General features: G+C 42.6%; 1 protein-coding gene across 3 annotated transcripts in view; it reads right to left on the bottom strand.

Annotated features, from left to right (window-relative positions):
* Positions 1–18,139, bottom strand: part of PLAC8 (placenta associated 8) — an 80,457-nt gene that overhangs the window by 15,167 nt on the left and 47,151 nt on the right. The window contains exons 1-3 of one of the 3 annotated variants that reach the window (XM_005554911.4): positions 10,163–10,236; positions 3,527–3,667; positions 335–459 (exon numbers count right to left, since the gene is read on the bottom strand). In XM_005554911.4, the coding sequence (XP_005554968.2) occupies positions 335–459; positions 3,527–3,638 (237 nt within the window). In that variant the 5' untranslated portion in view covers positions 3,639–3,667; positions 10,163–10,236. Of the gene's footprint in view, positions 1–334; positions 460–3,526; positions 3,668–5,254; positions 5,539–10,162; positions 10,237–18,139 lie in introns of those variants that run through there. The other 2 variants (XM_045392380.3, XM_065545003.2) reach the window with 2 other exon arrangements.

Raw genomic sequence — 18,139 nt, 5'->3', positions numbered from 1 at the left:
TGGACCTACCCGCTTTGCAGAGATGATGTGAGAATTAAGTGAGATAATACATGTAATGCATCTGGGGCACAGTAGATCCTAAATAATCCTCTTCCATTGTATGACATCCATTGCAAATATGAGTTATTTATTTTCTCAGGTTTTCAACAGAAACCTAGAAGGAGGCCACATAACCAGAAGATCTGTTGCTACAACCGAATGCAAGATTGCACATGCTAGGGAACTCTTATCAATCAATTTCAGAAGATGCATACATCAAATGATCTCTAGGTTTATAATAATTATTTTGAATGTGGTTGCATATTTGAGTGAGATGGTATGGTAACAGACTCACAGGGATGCCATATCGGGTCCTGTAGAGAGTCCTCATTGCGACGCTCGTTCCACACAGACAGCATTCGTTCATATCAGCTGCAACTTGACACCCAAGGCATGGGAAACAAAATGTGCCACAGAGACCTAGACACATGAAACCAGGGGTACACGTTACTCCACTCTGCCCCTGCCACAACTGAAAGTTTAGCTTGCTTTCACAAATGGCAGTCCAAGTCACGAGGCCTTGGCCACGTAACCTGCTGCTAAGCCCATCTTCAATGTTTCTGTGTAGCTTTGCATCAGTTTCTCCCTCCACACGCAAATCATTTCAGGAATGACCACGCCTTTGTAAAGTATATCATTCTTGTCTAGCTCTGCCTTCATTCATTTGTTCATTGATGCAGTAAAACGTATTCATTTTCCAGACATTATCCTCAGTACTGACAGTGCCCCGGGCTCAAGTCTAGTAGTGAAGGCAGATCATAGGGAAAGTTCTCCAACAGAAACGTGTTTAAAATGCCAACAGGTCACCCAGAAAAATGGGGCCTACAAGGCCCTGAGTAGGAAATGCTGTTTGAGCTGACTACTGAAGGATGATGAGATGTTTTAAAGGTGGACAAAAAGGAAAAGAGCCTCTTCGAGGTAATCTGGCATATCCTGGCAAAGGCTAGTGTTCATTCAATACGGCTGGAGCCCTGGGATGGGATGAGGATTTAGCTGTGGGTTGAGGCAGGTTGGGGAGCAGATGATGAAAAACTCTGAGTGTTAAGAGTGCGTCATGAGAGCTATGAGGAACCACTGAAACATTTTAAGAGGGGAGAATAATTTGATCAGATCTACATTTAAGAAAATGTGCGCCGGGCGCGGTGGCTCAAGCCTGTAATCCCAGCACTTTGGGAGGCCGAGGCGGGCGGATCACGAGGTCAGGAGATCGAGACCATCCTGGCTGACACGGTGAAACCCCGTCTCTACTAAAAATTACAAAAAACTAGCCGGGCGAGGTGGCGGGCGCCTGTAGTCCCAGCTACTGGGGAGGCTGAGGCAGGAGAATGGCGTGAACCCGGGAGGCGGAGCTTGCAGTGAGCTGAGATCCGGCCACTGCACTCCAGCCTGGGCGGCAGAGCGAGACTCCGTCTCAAAAAAAAAAAAAAAAAAAGAAAATGTGCTACTAAGCAATTAAGCTTTGATTGGAACTTGTGTATTCATTTAATTGGGTAATAATAATACTAGGGGTAAGAGGGTTAACCGGTTCATCTTTAGAGAGTTTCACCAATGTGATCTAATTCTTACTTTGATTTGCAGATGTTGAACTGGTGTCCTGAGAAGCTTAAGTCATCACTCCAGACAATGAGAGTGAAAAAACTAACCCAATTGTTTTATTCCCTAGGTAATTTTCCCTTGCTATGCTACTGAGTGTGTCATTCTTTTTTTATTTTTATTTTATTTATTTATTTATTTATTTATGATGGAGTCTTGCTCTGTTGCCAGGCTGGAGTGCAACGGTGCTCTCGGGTTCAAGCAATTCTTCTGCCTCAGCCTCCTGAGTAGCTGGGACTACAGGCACCCGCCACCACACCTGGTTAATTTTTGTATTTTTTAGTAGAGATGGGGTTTCACCATATTGGCCACGCTGGTCTTGAACTCCTGACCTTGTGATCTGCCCGCCTTGGCCTCCAAAAGTGCTGGGATTACAGGTGTGACCTACCACGCCCAGCCTGAGTGTAATTCTCAACACATTCAAAGTTCAATTTCAGGCCAGGCATGGTGGCTTATGCCTGTAATTCTAGCAATTTGGGAGGCTGAGGGGGGTGGATCACTTGATGTCAGGAGTTTGAGACCAGCCTGGCCAGCATGGTGAAACCTCGTCTCTACTAAAATCACAAAAATTCGCTGGGTGTGGTGGTGCGTGCCTGTAACCCCGGCTACTCGAAGGCCAAGGTAGGAGAATCACTTGAACTGGGGAGGCAGACATTGCAGTGAGCCGAGATTGCACCACTACATTCTAGCCTCGGTGACAAAGTGAGACTCTGTCTCAAAAAACTAAAAGCAAAAACAAGGTTCAATTCAACTCTCATTCAAAGTCAATTTCAACTGTCAAGTGAAAGGATAATATATTTTATTTTCTTGTCTTAGAGTACTATGTGGACCAAGGCAAGCAAATAGACTTCAGAGCAAGTTTTCTGTAGGTGGGTTTGTTTGTTTCTTGGTCATTATTGAGAACTAAGCACCTTGCTCCTCTCTGCAACGCCCATCTCACCCCAAACTTCCTTTCCTGCAAGTTCATTTAGAGAGATCTCGAAGTAAGAGATCTTTTAGAGAGATCTTATAAAAAGAAAACAGGCTGGGCGCGGTGGCTCACGCTTGTAATCCAGCACTTTGGGAGGCTGAGGCTGGTGGATCACCTGAGCAGGAGTTCGAGACCAGCCTGGCCAAATTGGTGAAACCCTGTGTCTACTAAAAATACAAAAATTAGCGGGGCATGGTGGCAGGTGCCTGTAATCCCAGCTACTCGGGAGGCTGAGGCAGGAGAATCTCTTGAATCTGGGAGGCAGAGGTTGCAGTGAGCGGAGATTTTGCCATTGCACTCCAGCCCGGGGAACAAGAGTGAGACTTCATCTCAAAAAAAAAAAAAGAAAAAAGGAAGAAAGAAAAAGAAAACAAAGCAGTCAGATATTTGTTTTTCCTCAGTGACAAGCTAATTGCCACAGAATTCTTTATTCTCAGGTGTGTAAAAAACCTAAATATGTGAATGAAAATAGTTCTTCTCTGAACGCATATGGAAACCATGAATGAAAACTATCCCCTGGGTACTGGACACAACGTAACTATAAAATAATGAGGTTAATTTATATGTTGCAAGAATAGTCTTTCTAAAAAAAATCAAATTCAACTTGGAATTTTTAAATTAATGTAAGGTCTATTTAGTCAGGCCAGACCTGCTAGTTGTTAGAATCAATCAGCTCTTTTGCTATTATCTTAACCCAGAACTTATTTTAGGAATAAGACTGTTCTTTGAAGGACTGGAGAAAAATTATCCGTACAGAGGCTTTTTTTTTTTTTTTTTTTTGCCAAACATACCATTGCCTGACCTGCAGAGTGCCTGTAATAAGTTAGAAAATTTTTCTACACCATAAGAGAAGAATAGGGGAAGGGTTTAGTCATTGGTAATTCACCTCGGTATCAATTAAGGGGATTCTTTCCCCACACTTACAGACTCCGCAGTCGCTGAAGCAGTCACACATGCTTGTCTGCCAGTTGGAGTTCTGGGGTGCCAGACCGACTCCAGGTTGGGTCACAACGACCACCGGCGCCTGAGATTGCATTTTCAGTGCTGGGTCTTAAAAGCAGTGGACTGAAAAGTCAAAGAGTGGCGTTAGAGATCTCGAGGTTGCTCTTGAAAGCCCACGTTAGGGCAGGATGCTGAGGCAGTGTAGAGGAAGTTGCTCTGTTTGAAGAACAGAATTTCTGTCTCCACCCCTCACAAGATAGAGGCCGTGCAGGTGGGAGGAAGGAATTCACCGGACTGGGCCGGGCGCGGTGACTCACGTCTGTAATCCCGGCCAAGGTGGACGGATCATTTGAGGTCAGGAATTCGAGACCAGCCTAGCCAGTATGGCGAAACCCCGTCTCTACTAAAAATGCAAAAAATTAACCAGGCTTGGTGGCGCGTGCCTGTAATTCCACCTACTCGGGAGGCTGAGACAGGAGAATCGCTTGAACCCGGAAGGTGGAGGTTGCATTAAGCCGAGGTCATACTTCTGCACTCCAGCCTCGGCGACAGAGTGAGACTCCATCTCAACAACCCCCCCAAAAACAAAAACCACAGAATTCTCTGAACTGGGAAGGTGAACAGTTGCTTCTCGTGGGGTAAGAGAGCGGAACAGTGTTGCTCATGTACTGTTTTTAGGCAGGTACTTGGTATCCACACAGGCAGCGAAACAAATGAGCAACCTGTGATCGTGGCCGAAAGTAGTGAATTATGGAAAATAACATTCTCTAAAATGGCATCATCCTAAACTTTTGTGTATATCCCCCCACTTCTTGCTCCTAATTTATGATTTCTTTTTGGACTGATTTCCTATGAGCAACCATTTCCAGTCTTCCTACTTCCTGACTTGTCCTTCACTTCATATTTACTGGGAGCTTGCAATCCTGTGTCAGCGCTGGCCTGACGGACGCTGCTGTGTGGTACGGGCAGTTTATTTAAGAAGTAAATTTGGTAAGGTTACTCCTCATTTCTCTACATCATGAGAGGCAGTGTAGGGTCATGGAACATGAATTAGATTAGGAGTGACAGAGTCTTTGCCCAGGTCTTAGTTTCTGAAACTGTGATCTTAGACTCATCATTTAACTAGTCATTTAAATGTCCACTTATTAATCTGTAAAATGAGGTTTCTGACCTACCCACCTTACAGGCTCATTCTAAAGAATTTGTCTTTAAATAAAAATACCATGAACTGTATTCAGAATAGCTGAAGCTTATTTTAAATGTATTAGATGTGCCCTTCCATATACATTAAAGTGGTTATGGCTTCTGCTTGATTTTTTTTTTTTTTTAATGTACCATAATAGCCGTTCGCTGCTTTTTTACACTAGAAGAGTGAGGCGGACCCATCTGTGGATCCCACAGCAAACAAGATTTTCTGCAAAAGAAGGTTCCAGTAAGTGAACAAAAAACCGGAGGGGTCGGCTGAGCCGATCATTCAGGGCGTGCATGATCCGCGGGTGTGTGTGTGTGGCGGCGGAGGAGTCCCAGTCTAGGGGCAGATACGTCGGGTGATGGACTAGGCGAACGTGTGTCTGGCTGCCGCTGTCTTCCGGCCTCTTCCAGGGAGGAGGATCGGGGAGGCGGAGAGCCCCCCTGGCTCCTCCCCAGTTGCAGGGACAGGTCTGAAGCAGGGGCTTCAGGAGGCGGGGAGTGGGTGGGTGGGCTTCTTACCTTCTCCGCCCGCTCTGCACTCGAGAAGGGGACTGTGAGCGGCAGCTGCGCTTGGGGCTCTTCGATCACCACCCCCCGCACTACGTCTCCCGCCAGAGCCGCTCTGGGACCCCTGGGTCTCCTCTGCTGGGACCAGACCTGCCTGCCGGTGAATTCTTAGAGCAGCCCGCGCAGAATCCATCCCAAGGAGACCGCCCATTGTTGCTGGCGCAATCAGGGAACGGCGCCTGCGGATGGCTGCCCTCGGGGGACCACTCGCCCGGGCGGCGCGCCGCTGGGGACTCGGCGTGAACCTGGCAGCGGGCGCGCGGTCTCGGAGCCCAGCCCCACCTGCAGGCGCCAGGAGCCGCAGCGCTGGGCAGGGCTGGCACCGCTCCCTCCCGGGCACCTGCCACTCTGTCGCTCCGGGCGCCCAGGCTCACCGGGCGTTTGTTTCTAAATTGTAAAAAGTTTTTATCAGATGGTATGGGCTGAGCAACGCTGGGATCGGAAAGTAAGACAAGAAACTATCACCCACCCTCTCCCCCGCCCGCTGATTTGAATGCTTATTAGATGGACCCTGGATTCTAGTCCTGCTGTACATGCCCACAATGTAAGAGGAAGCAGTCACAACCCTCTAGACACACTCATGCCGCCAATCTCATGAAATAAGAGGTAAGGACCTTGCAATGATTCCGTTTTCGTCACTCACCCCTTTTACAATAATTAGCTTGGCTTTGGGAAAAGTAAGTCCCAAATCCCCAACACTGAGGGGTAAGCTCCACAAAGGCAGGGAATTTTGTGGGTCAAGTTCACCGAGGTTTCTCAAAACCTTAGCTCGGAACCTGGTACACAGGAGGAGCTCACTAGCGGCCCCGTCACCACGCTCTCTGCTTCCCGGCTGGCTGAGGCCATGCGTGATGCAGGCTCCAGATGGTGCACAGCAAACAAGGGCCAGAGCCCAGCCCTGAAAACGCAAACAAGGCTAATGTTTCACCTGACTCTTCAGACCTCTACAGATGGGGCCCAGATCTTCCCTAAATCTCAACTCCAGTACTAACATGGTCAAAACCATATTTTTGGGTGATGGCTTCCCACATTTGGAATCTTGGGGGAAGAAGCATTACAGGAAATGCTAGAGAATATGTATTCTAATTTCTTATGCATTTCATCTTAATTATCAAATACCAGAAAAAATATGAAATGCTAATTATCAGTAATGTCAAGTGGTTATCCCTAGGTGATTGGCTGATAGACTTTTTTTGTTGTTTTGTGATAAGGTCTCTCTATTGCCCAGGCAGGAGTGCAATGGCATGATCGTAATTCACTGCAGCCTGGACCTCCTGGGCTCAAGTGATCCCCCCATCTCAGCCTCCTGAGTAGCTAAGATTACAGGCGTACACCACCACGCCTGGCTAATTTGTTTTCCTTTTCTGTAGAGATGGGGTCTCACTATGTTGCCCAGGCTGACCTTGAGCTCCTGGCCTCAAGTGATCTTCCTGCCTTGGCCTCCCAAAACACTGAATTACAGGTGTAAGCCACCACCCATGGCCGATAATTTTTTTTATACTTAGCATTTATTTCTTTTACAAGCAAAACAAGAAATATCCTTTTCAGAAACGAAAAGCAAATCCAGTGACTAGAAAAAAAAAATTTAAGGGGGCATACCAAGCCAGGTACGGTGGCTTATGCCTGTAATCCTAGCACTTTGGGAGGCCGAGGCGGGTGGATCCTGGGTGACAGAGCGAGACTCTGTCTCCAAAACAAAAAACAAAAAAACAACAACAAAAAAAGGAGGGGCATGTCATACAAATGATACTATAGCTGTTTGTATTTTTTTTCCCTCTTGGCCTCTAGCCAACGCTTGGCACGAAACTGGTATTCAATAAATAAAGATGATCCTACAACTCTTTCAGAGGAAAAACATGTTCATTTTACACCCTTATTTTTTCAAGAAGGCTATATTGTGATTTTTAATACAATAACAGAAATCCGAAGATTTCAGAATAAAAACCACCCTGCAATTATCTAATTGTTTCTCCTTTACCTGACTGTCTTTACTTAGTGTACGGCGTATGTGTTTGTGTATTCAATTTGGCTAATGTTAGACTTCATAGCAGTTTGAGTCCTGAACATTTTCTGAGTGCCTTTGAAATCCACTCAGTGGCCATCTCTATATTCTGTACCAAGCAGCTGTATCGGCCTGGCGCAGTGGCTCACATCTGTAATCCCAGCAATTTGGGAGGCTGAGGTCGGGAGTTCAAGACCAACCTGAACAACGTGGAGAAACCCTGTCTCTACTAAAAATACAAAATTAGCTGGGCATGGTGGTGCATGCCTGTAATCCCAGCTACTCGGGAGGCTGAGGCCGGAGAATAGCTTGAACCTGGGAGGTGGAGGTTGCAGTGAGCCAAGATCGTGCCATTGCATTCCAGCCTGGGCAGCAGAGCAAGACTCCGTCTCAAAAAAAAAAAATAAAATAAAATAAAATATATATATATATATATCTCAACTGTATCTCAAATATCCATATGCTAACTGCCAGTTGTGTGAACATTTACTTCCTCCATGTAGTAGCCTCAACAGTCTTTAGCCCAACAGTCAACATTGTATGTTTCTGTTTCCTTCACTACTTTTGTACTTTTGACTTCCTCTTTTGAATGTGGGAGATTGCAGGGACCCAGGTGCTTTTGTGAATATTAGCACTAGGAACTGGTGCAGAATGGGGGGCCCCAGGAGGTTCTGATGCTATTATAAGTTCCTCTCTAGTGCAGATTGCCTGTATTGGTGGAGAGGTCTACTCGGCTTATCCCGGCATGGAAGAGTAGTCCTAAAGGGAAGTGCTCTCCAGGACTTCCATCTGTCACTTCCAGCTTATTCTAAAAAGGGTCTAATAACTTCTCCTGTGAGATACCTTATTCAAAAAAATACCTTCTTGATAGTTATAAAACTGAGATGAGAAAGCAAACACACTCATTTGTATGTGCCTCTGTGATCATTTAAAAATTCAAGGTATCTTTTAAGTTACAACAAAGGTAAAACAGAAACAAATGTAAAATTGTTGCTTGTTCCAAACAACCACAATTCTCTTTGCTTTAGCCATGACATCTTTAGCCTTAGCCATTCAAGGTAAAAGGTCAACAGTAAGTGGAGAGAAAATTTCCTTGAAAATCTAGAATTTCTAGGACCTTAGGTATCAGCTTGTCTCCTTAGTTCAGTGGTCCTCAAAGGTTACTATTAGTAAAACCACTTGGACAGCTCTTTAACATGTGGATTCCCAGACACTACTCAGAGATTGTAACTTAGATAGAGTGAGCTAGGGTTGAGGAATCTGTACAATGTAGAATTCTACACACTGTTCAGACATTGTGATTTAGATAGAATGAGCTAAGGTCTAAGAATCTGTAATGCGCACCTGCAGGGCTGCTGCCCTTATGCCATAGGATTTTGTCCTGTGAAATAGAAAAAGGTGGCCTTTCTCACAGACATGGCTTGGTGAGCATGTAGCTGCTTCGGTGAGAATTCGAAAAACAGTCTATCTTTCTCCAGGGTGATGAAGCCCATGCTAGGCCCCCCCGCATTCCCAGGAGCACATTTCAAACTAGCTCCTCTCTCTTCAGGTGCAGGCATGTGAAGTATCCTGGGCACTTCACTAGATTCTAATGCCAGTGGCCTTGCAGAGCACACTTTGTAACCCACGGCCAGTGGTGTTATTTTTCTTCTGTTACTAATAACTACAGATCCAATTTAATTCAGCAAATATTTTATTGAGTGCCAGGATGTGTAAAAGTCTTGTGCTGGATTTGGTAAGGGCTAAGGAGATGCCTGAGGTTTCCTTTCTGTGGCCAGCAGTTCTACCCATTGTGGGGTGACCACACAGCTGTTTTGTTCTATACCATCTTTAACCCCACAGGAGCAGAGAGAGTGATAAAAAAATTGGCAGGGGCCACCTTGGAAAATGCAGGAAAAGTAGGGGCAGGAGGAAGTGAAATGGGAATCTTGGTGGGTGAGCTTGGGAGAATGAGACTAGAATACCTTTCTTTAGGAAGTTCTTTCTGTGGAATGGTCTCAATGTCAGGAAATCTTGCAGTATTTGGTTCATATTTTAAACATCTTAATTTTATCTATTAGTTAAGAATCAATCTTGTATTTGTCTCTCCTTTCTATGAGCACCTCACTCCTGAAGACAGCCCACTATCTTATTAAAATACATTAATATTAATATAATACATGATATTAATTACAGTAATATTAATACATATTAATACTGATTAATCCAGACACAACATATTATTGAGATTTTTCTCTTCTTTCTACTGTTTATTGATGTTAAATTTCATTTTTTTTGCTTTGATTGAAACATTTCCATTTCATAATCTCTCCATCTCTCTTTATACGTATTAATGAAGCACCAGAATTTAATTTTGAAGCATTCTAGTCTGTTTTTCTTACTTTCATAGTGAGAATTCAAGGATTCTTATAACTCATTAGCTAAATCTACAAAATTCCATATCTTGTTTCTAAATATTTTAAATGGATAAAATAGAATATTTGTAAAGCAGAAAGAAATTAGACCAGCATAAGTCAACATGCATACGTATTGAAATCAAGAGTGAAATTAATGATCATGTTACTAAATACAATATATATAATATGTGTTTGCTGCAGACAGCAGCAGTTGATGAGGATTCAAGGCTAGGATCTTACACTACTTTGAAAAGCCTGGCATTTGGCAAAATGCTTAGCACGAAATTGTTGAATTTGACTAAATGTATAAATTTAAAGCAATTAGATAAGAAAACCTTAGTCTTTTAGCTGAAACTCAAAATATAACATGCTAAGAAAAAAACAAGAAGATCAAATAACTTTTAAAGAAAGCTTTTTTTTTTCAATGCTAAGTTTTTAAAAGAAGTTCTTACTTGTACTTACAATTAGTAAATAAGGTTCAGAGGAGGAAATGTCTTGTGTCCTGGGAGAGAATCTCACCACAAATGAAAACTACTGAAAGGGGAGAGGCAACTGTGTTTCTATCGCAGTGCATAGTACAAAGAACAGTTTCAGACGCTCTCATTGGCCAGCGTAATCCAGCAGAAGTGGTTTCAATGTGTGTTTCTCTTATCTGGAGAATGAATATATCTCTTGCCAAATAAGGCATGTTCCTTTTCCTATATTGTCTTAGGTACACTGATCTGTCTTTTCGGTGGGGAAAGAATTTAATTCATTATATAGTTTGATTGGTTTTACATGTCTGGCAGAGCTTACTGTTTGTGTGTGTGTGTGTTTGTTTTTTGTTATCTTCGTGGGGAAAAAAGAAGATCATTATGGTTTCAGATTATATAGTAGTTGGCATCTCAAGTACCCTTTAATGGTATGAGCTTACAGATACTGAATATTAAAATAGGCCAAGCATTTCAATGATTCGTTGATGACTTTGATAGGCCTTGTTTTTCCAATTTTAGAAGTGAGGAAACAAGCTCAGATCCTTGAGTTGATTTTCAGAGGCCACACAGCTAACAAGTTACTCACTTAGGATTTTAGCTTATGTCAGCTCAGCTCCAAATTATGGCTCTTTTTAGAACGTTAGTTCCAATGTCTTTGTACCTTTTTAATTATTCTTCTTATTGGTGGTATTACTATTTGTTTCTTTTGAAATTTTTGTTCATAGTCTTTGAATTTCTGATTCCACAGTTTAAATTGTCAAAAGACAAAATTACAACAAATTTAGTTTAGAAGATGTAATTGCCTTTAATTTGCAATTCTAGAATCAAGCAACACATCATTCTATAAAATAGAATGAATGTTCTGGTGAGCTAAGCAGAGAAGTTTGACTTTGTAAACAGAGAAGGGCTGAAGAAAGCAGAAACAGAGAAAACAAGCTAGATGGGTTGTTTCAAAGTTACTTTCCTTATAAGACTAAAACAGAGAGGACTTCCTTACAACACTGACTCAGGTTGACTGCAATCTCCTGTTTTTTGGAAACTGGCCCATTTCAAAGTTCAGTTTGATTATATGTCACTTAGCACAAGTGACTCCATTCTGGTTTGGTCTGATCTTCTGGGGCCTAAAGCAGGAGGCTAGTCCATAACAATGGCCTCTCATAAACTTTGTTTAACAAAACCTTTCAGAAATGAGAGTTGGCTGGCACAGTGGGAGTCCCAGGCGGAGGACTGCTTAAGGTCAGAGTTCAAGACAAGCCTGGGCAACACAGTGAGACCCTGTCTCTGAGAAAAAAAAAAAAAAATTAAAAAATTAGCCAGACATGATGGTAAGTGCCCGTAGGCCTGTAGTCCCTGCTACTTGGAAGGTTGAGGCAGGAGGATTGCCTGAGCCCAGGAATTTGAGGTTACAGTGAGCTATGTTGTGTCACCACACTCCAGCCCGAGTGACAGCAAGACCATGTCTCTAAAAAAAAAGAAAAAAAAAAAAATTAAGAAATGAGAGTGGCCAGCTTTCCTATCATTCACTCTGAAGTTTTTCCCTTGTCATTCACTCTAAAGTTCTTGGGGATGGGAAATCTTTCCCACCAGAACAAGGCTATTGTGTGGGGTTGTACAGTGAGAATATGTGGCATTATGGCAGACTCTAAGTGCTTAGAGTCCCTTTTCAGTCCCAATTCCTAGCTGCCATCTGCTAGCCACTTAACATTTCGATGCCTCAGGTTCCTTGTCAAATGAGGGTAATAATTGCACCTACCCCACAGAATTGCAGGGAAAATTCAAAAAATTAATACATGCAAAACATTTAAAACAGCGCCTAACATATAATCAATGTTAGGGAAAACAAAGAAACAAAGAAATCTAAATAAGGAGAAAGAAAAAGAGAAATGTGGAATTCCAGATAGCCTATTTTCTTCCGAATACTATGTATAAACTCCACAATAAAAAGATGGCAACATGGTCAGGTGTGGTAACTCACACCTGTAATCCCAGCATTTTGGGAGGCCAAGGCAGGAGGATCATTTGAGCCCAGGAGTTTGAGACCAGTCTGTGCAACATAGTGAGATCTTATTTTTTAAAATAAAAAATTAAAAAATTGAAAAATCAAAAAGATGGCAACAAATGTATACTAAATAGTTATTTATTGTATTAAAGGGGGAAAGTACATTTTAAAAATCAGTAAGCTTGGCCGGGCGCAGTAGCTCATGGCTTGTAATTCCAGCACTTTGGGAAGACGAGGCAGGCAGATCACCTGAAGTCAGGAGTTCGACACCAGCCTGACCAACATGGAGAAACCTCATCTCTACTAAAAATACAAAATTAGCTTGGCGTGGTGGCGCATGCCTGTAATCCCAGCTACTCAGGACGCTGAGGCAGGAGAATGACTTGAACCCGGGAAGTGCAGGTTGTGGTGAGCCGAGGTCGCGCCATTGCACTCCAGCCTAGGCAACAAGAGCCAAACTCCGTCTCAAAAAAATAAAAAGTATGGCTGGGCACGGTGGCTCATGCCTGTAATCCCAGCACTTTGGGAGGCTGAGGCAGGCGGATCACCTGAGGTTGGGAGTTCGAGACCAGCCTGACTAACATGGAGAAATCCTGTCTCTACTAAAAATACAAAATTATCCAGGCATGGTGGCAAATGCCTGTAATCCCAGCTACTTGGGAGGCTGAGGCAGGAGAATTGCTTAAACTCGGTAGACAGAGGTTGCGGGGAGCCTAGATCACGCCATTGCATTCCAGCGTGGGCAACAGAGCGAGACTCTTGTCTCAAAATAAATAAATAAAAATTAAAATTAAAAAAAAAAAAAGAAAAGAAAATTTGTGAAGCCACACCAGCAGAAAGAAATGAGGACAGAATACAATGTAATAGGAATTAACTACTGGTAAGATTCCCTGTGGGTTGGGAAAGTTAATGATTTTTTTCTATATGAAGCAAACTTTGAAGGATAGGTTTCAAACTGGTGATGATGCAGAGGTGGAATAGAATGAGCCAAGATTAAGAGGCAGGACTCAGCAGAAGAGACAGGTAACTACTTTGCTGACTCAAAATCTTGACTTATGAAGATAATGGGATAGACTTGAAATAGGGACCATTCCAGAAAAACTGTCCACTTTACATATCTTGAATATGTAAATATTAAAATTAGGACCTCAAGGTTAACATGTCCCCATTGAAACCTTCAGTTCTCATCCTCTGTCACACACACCTCCTAACCTTCTCCACCTCAGTAACTGGCACCACAGTCTACTCGTTGATTAAGCCAAAAGCCTAAAAGTCATCCCTCACTTCCCAACCATTCAACTGACTAGAGCTGTTGGTTTTACCTCTGACATGTGTAACTAATCCATCTGCTTTTCTCTGTCTCCACTGTCATCCTCTGTAACTCTCATCTGGACTGTTGCAAAAGCTTCCTTGTTTGTCTCCCTGCCTTCATTCCTGCCTTCCAACATAGCAGCCAGGATCATCTTTCAAAGGTGTAAATCAAATTTTGTAACTCCGACAAAACCACTCCAATTTCTTCCCCTTGCACTTGGAATAAAATCCAATTTCCATCATGGTCATTCTCCATTTGCACTGGCCTTCCTTCTGTTCCCGAAACAAAGCTCACTCTTCCTTAGAACCTTGCACCTGTGGTTTCCTCTGTCTAGAATGTTCTTATCTGTCTTATCTGAACTCTTGTTCGGGCCTCGACATCTTTCCTTCAGTCCTACTTGAAGTAGGTCCTTGTTACCCTTCATCACATAACTCTGGCTTTTTTTTTTTTTTTTTAGGCCAGGGGCACTACTTAATTTTATTCTGTCACCTAGACTGGAGTGCAGTGGTGCCATCATAGCTCTCTGCAGCTTCAACCTCCCAGGCTCAAGTGATCCTCCCACTTCAGTCTCCTGAGTAAGTGGGACCACACCACCATGCCTGGCTAATTTTTAAATTTATTTTAGAGATTGGAGTAACCCTATGTTGCCCGGGCTCCTGGGCTTAAACTCCTGGGCTCAAGCGATTCCCCTGGTTTGGCCTATCAAAATGCTGAGATTAAGCCAGCACTTTAAGAGGATGTAATCCCAGCGATTTGGGAGGCTCAAGCGGGGGATCATTTTCCATCCCTTTCCCTTTCCTTCTTCCTTTTTTATTTTTTTGACAGATTCTCACTCTGTTGCCTGGGCTGGAGTGCAGTGGTGCAATCTTGGCTCACTGCAACCTCTGCCTCCTGCGTTCAAGTGATTCTCCTTCCTCAGCCTTCTGAGTAGCTGGACTATAGGCATGTGCCACCATGCCTGGCTAATTTTTTTTGGTATTTTTTGGTGGAGACGGGCTTTCACCATGTTGGCGAGGCTGACCTCGAACTCCAGACCTGAAGTGGTCCACGTGCCTTGGCCTCCCAAAGTCCTGGGATTACAGGCATGAGCCACTATGCCTGGCCCTATTTTCTTATTCATTTTATTTCTCTTCCACTTAGTAGATACTTCATATAATTTGCAAGGAAGATCAAACATGTATTGCTAAGATTCACTTACATCCTTGCATGTAGTTATAGACCATTTTGTGCATTCTTTCTTTTTTTTCTTTTGGAGACAGGGTCTCGCTCTATCACTCAGGCTGGGGTGCAGTGGTGCACCACGACTCACTGCAGCCATGACCTCCTGGGCTCAAGTGATCCTCCCACCTCAGCCTCTCGAGTAGCTGGGATTACAGGAATGCACCCCCATGCCCAGCTAATTTTTGTATTTTTTTTTTTTATAGAAACAGCTTTCTCCATATTGCCCAGACTGGTGTGCATTCTTTGCTCCAGCCAGGAGAGCTCCCTTGGAACTGGGTGCTCCCGCTTGGGAAAGAAGCGGACAATGGGATGGCCACCCTACTGAACTCCTTCTGTGGTTCATAGACCATGATGTAGAGAAGGTTTCATACACCTCTTCTTGGCTCTTGCATATTGTTACAATCATTGTATTTAACCTAGAATTAAGTTGAGAGAACTGTATGGACCCATCATCCAGCTTCAACAATTTTCAACTATGGTTAATATTATTCAGTCTATTGCCACACCAAATTGTTAGTTCTTTCTCCCTGGATTATTTTGACACAACTTCTGGACATCATATTATTTCATTAGTTAATATTTTAGTATACATCTTTAGAAGATAAATATCGAGTATTTTAGTATGTATATCTAAAAAACCCTCCATTTATAAAACTATAAACCAAATATATCAGACCTAGCCCCTTGAGTGTTTGTACTATCAACTATTCAGTGTTCAGATTTTCCTGATTGTTTCATAATATTAAACATTTGTTTTCATTTGAATCAAGGTCTAAATAAGGTGTATACATTGCCACATATCTCTTAAGTCTTTTAAAATCTATAGGTGTCCTCTCACTTTCCCTACTTCTTACAACCACCGGCCCCAATGCACACAATTTATATATGGAATAAACCTGGTTGTTTCTCTCCAGTGTTTCCTACAGTCTAGATCGGCAGATTTTACGCCCGTTATGTCATTTAACCCCTTCCTCTGTCCCCTTGTATTTCCTGTAACATGGTAGTTATCCCTAGAAGCTTGATCAGATTCAGGTAAATTTGTTTTGGCAAGAACACTTCATAGGTACCACTCTATACTGTCCTAAGAAGACATATATGTTTAGTGGATTTCCTTTTTCTAATGTTGGTTGATGATCATTGCCTGGATCCATTCCTTCAGTAGAGGTTGCAAAATAGTCATATTCTAATTATGTCATGCTGAGATGGCCATGAGAATGTGCCTAGGAGACCTCCTACTACACGGAGTGCCATTGAAGTCAGGCCCCAGCTGCTGTGCTTTGAAATACAGTGCTGCATCTGTACTGAGGCCATTCCTCCCACCAATAACTGAGTGCAATGGGGACATTACGGTAGACCTGTTTCTGGGAGACATGGGATGCCTTTGTAAGTTGACTTTGGCTCGATGGCTTTGGCAAACCTCTTTATACTGCAGAGCAGTTTAGGATGCTTCAACCAGCCTTCTCTTCATCTCTCCTTCACCCTTTTGCACCACAGTCTGACAGACTTCCCAACCTTCTCCTGCTCCTTCCCTATTTCCTTTCACACAATCATTTCCTCAAGTAAAATCCTTTTGCATTTCATCCAGTCTGGACATCTGCTTCTCAACGGACAAGAACTAACACATATTCCTTTTTCATTTATTAGGTGAAATGATTCTAAAAAAAGAAAATTCTCATCATCAACCATTTGGTTACTGTGAGGCATAATTCCTATAAAAAGGCAAATGTATATTTTATTTATTCCCTTTATTCACCAGTTTTCAAAATAATGGGTTGTTTCCTAGCGTTTTTCGAAAGTATCCAATGACGGAAAGTTTTTTTAGTTTCATTATGAACTTATGAATTTAAACATATTTGGTGCATTTTGATCCATTCAGTTATTTTGTTTTATTTTTTAAGATGAAGTCTCTCCTCGTCGTCCAGGCTGGAGGGCAGTGGCACGATCTTGGCTCACTGCAAACTCTGCCTCCTGGATTCAAGCAATTCTTGTGCCTCAGCCTCTCGAGTACTGGGATTACAGGCATGTGCCACCATGCCCGGCTAATTTTTGTCAAGATGGGGTTTACCATGTTGGCCGGGCTGGTCTCCAACTCCTGACCTTAAGTGATCTGCATGCCTCGGCCTCCCAGAGTGCTAGGATAATGGTGAGCCACTGCATCGGGCCCATTGCAGTTATTCTTATTGATGTTAAAATTGTTCTTCTTCTTTTTTTTTTTTTAGATCGAATCTTGCTCTGTCGCCCAGGCTGGAGTGCAGTGGTGCATCTCGGCTCACTGCAAGCTCTGCCTCCCGGGTTCATGCCATTCTCCTGCCTCAGCCTCCCAAGTAGCTGGGACTACAGGCGCCTGCCACCACGCCTGGCTAATTTTTTTATATTTTTAGTAGAGACAGGGTTTCACCATGTTAGCCAGGATGGTCTCAATCTCCTGACCTCGTGATCCACCTGCCTTGGCCTCCCAAAGTGCTGGGATTATAGGAGTGAGCCACTGTGCCCAGCCTAAAATTGTTCTTTTAAACCATATTGCTTGCTTTCTTGTACGACAAGATGTTCCTAGATCAATTTATATATTTTCTGACTCAGACCTGAAATTGACAATTTTCCCAAGGAGTCTTGGCTTGTTTTAGCAGGAAATGTTAGTTAGAGACCATAATTTAGATACTAGAGGTGCTCATTGTCACTGGGCTTTTTCAGGGGTTAGAGCAAAGAAACATATACACATTTTAAGAATAAAATATAAAGTGATTTCAAATTGATACTTTGCTCATTTTATTTGCTACACATTTTTAAAATTAAGGTTTTAGATAGTAAAAATGGTTAATCTTTCCTCTTATTTCTTTTGAAATGTGAATCTTAGGAAAATTTACCTCACTTTTAGGTTATAAAGGTATTTACTCCTATTTTCTTCTAGATCTTTTATTGTTTATTTACATTTAAATCTCTCATCTAATTTGAATTTATTCTCATGTACAATATGAGAAACAGATCCAATTTTATCTTTATCTTAAGATTATACAGTTATAACAACACTGCTTACCACAAAGTTCATATTTTCCTGATTTGTCACTTTTGTTATATACTAAACTGGAATGATTTTTCAAATACTTTTGATAGTCATAAGGAAGGCACCAGCTATAGTTAGAATTAAGTAACCTCTGGGTTAGAAGGGATCTTCAGTGATTTTTAATCTTGACTATATAACAAAATCACCTGGGATACTTATTAAAAGTATCTGATGAGGGCTTGCATGTTCTTGCTGTGTCCTCACATGGTAAAGGGGGCAAAAGGGATGAAAGCTGTGTCCTCACATGGCAGAAAAGGTGGGAGGGCCAGGTAGCCCTTATGACTCAATCACTTCCCCCAAAGCCCTACCTCTTAATACCATCACAATAGGGATTAATTTTCAATGTGAATTTTACAAGGACACAAACATTCAA

The sequence above is a fragment of the Macaca fascicularis genome, chromosome 5 (genome assembly GCF_037993035.2).
Source record: "Macaca fascicularis isolate 582-1 chromosome 5, T2T-MFA8v1.1".
NCBI classification, from domain to species: domain Eukaryota; kingdom Metazoa; phylum Chordata; class Mammalia; order Primates; family Cercopithecidae; genus Macaca; species Macaca fascicularis.
Note: the sequence above shows the minus strand (reverse complement) of the source record. Positions and strands in the feature narration are given on the sequence as shown.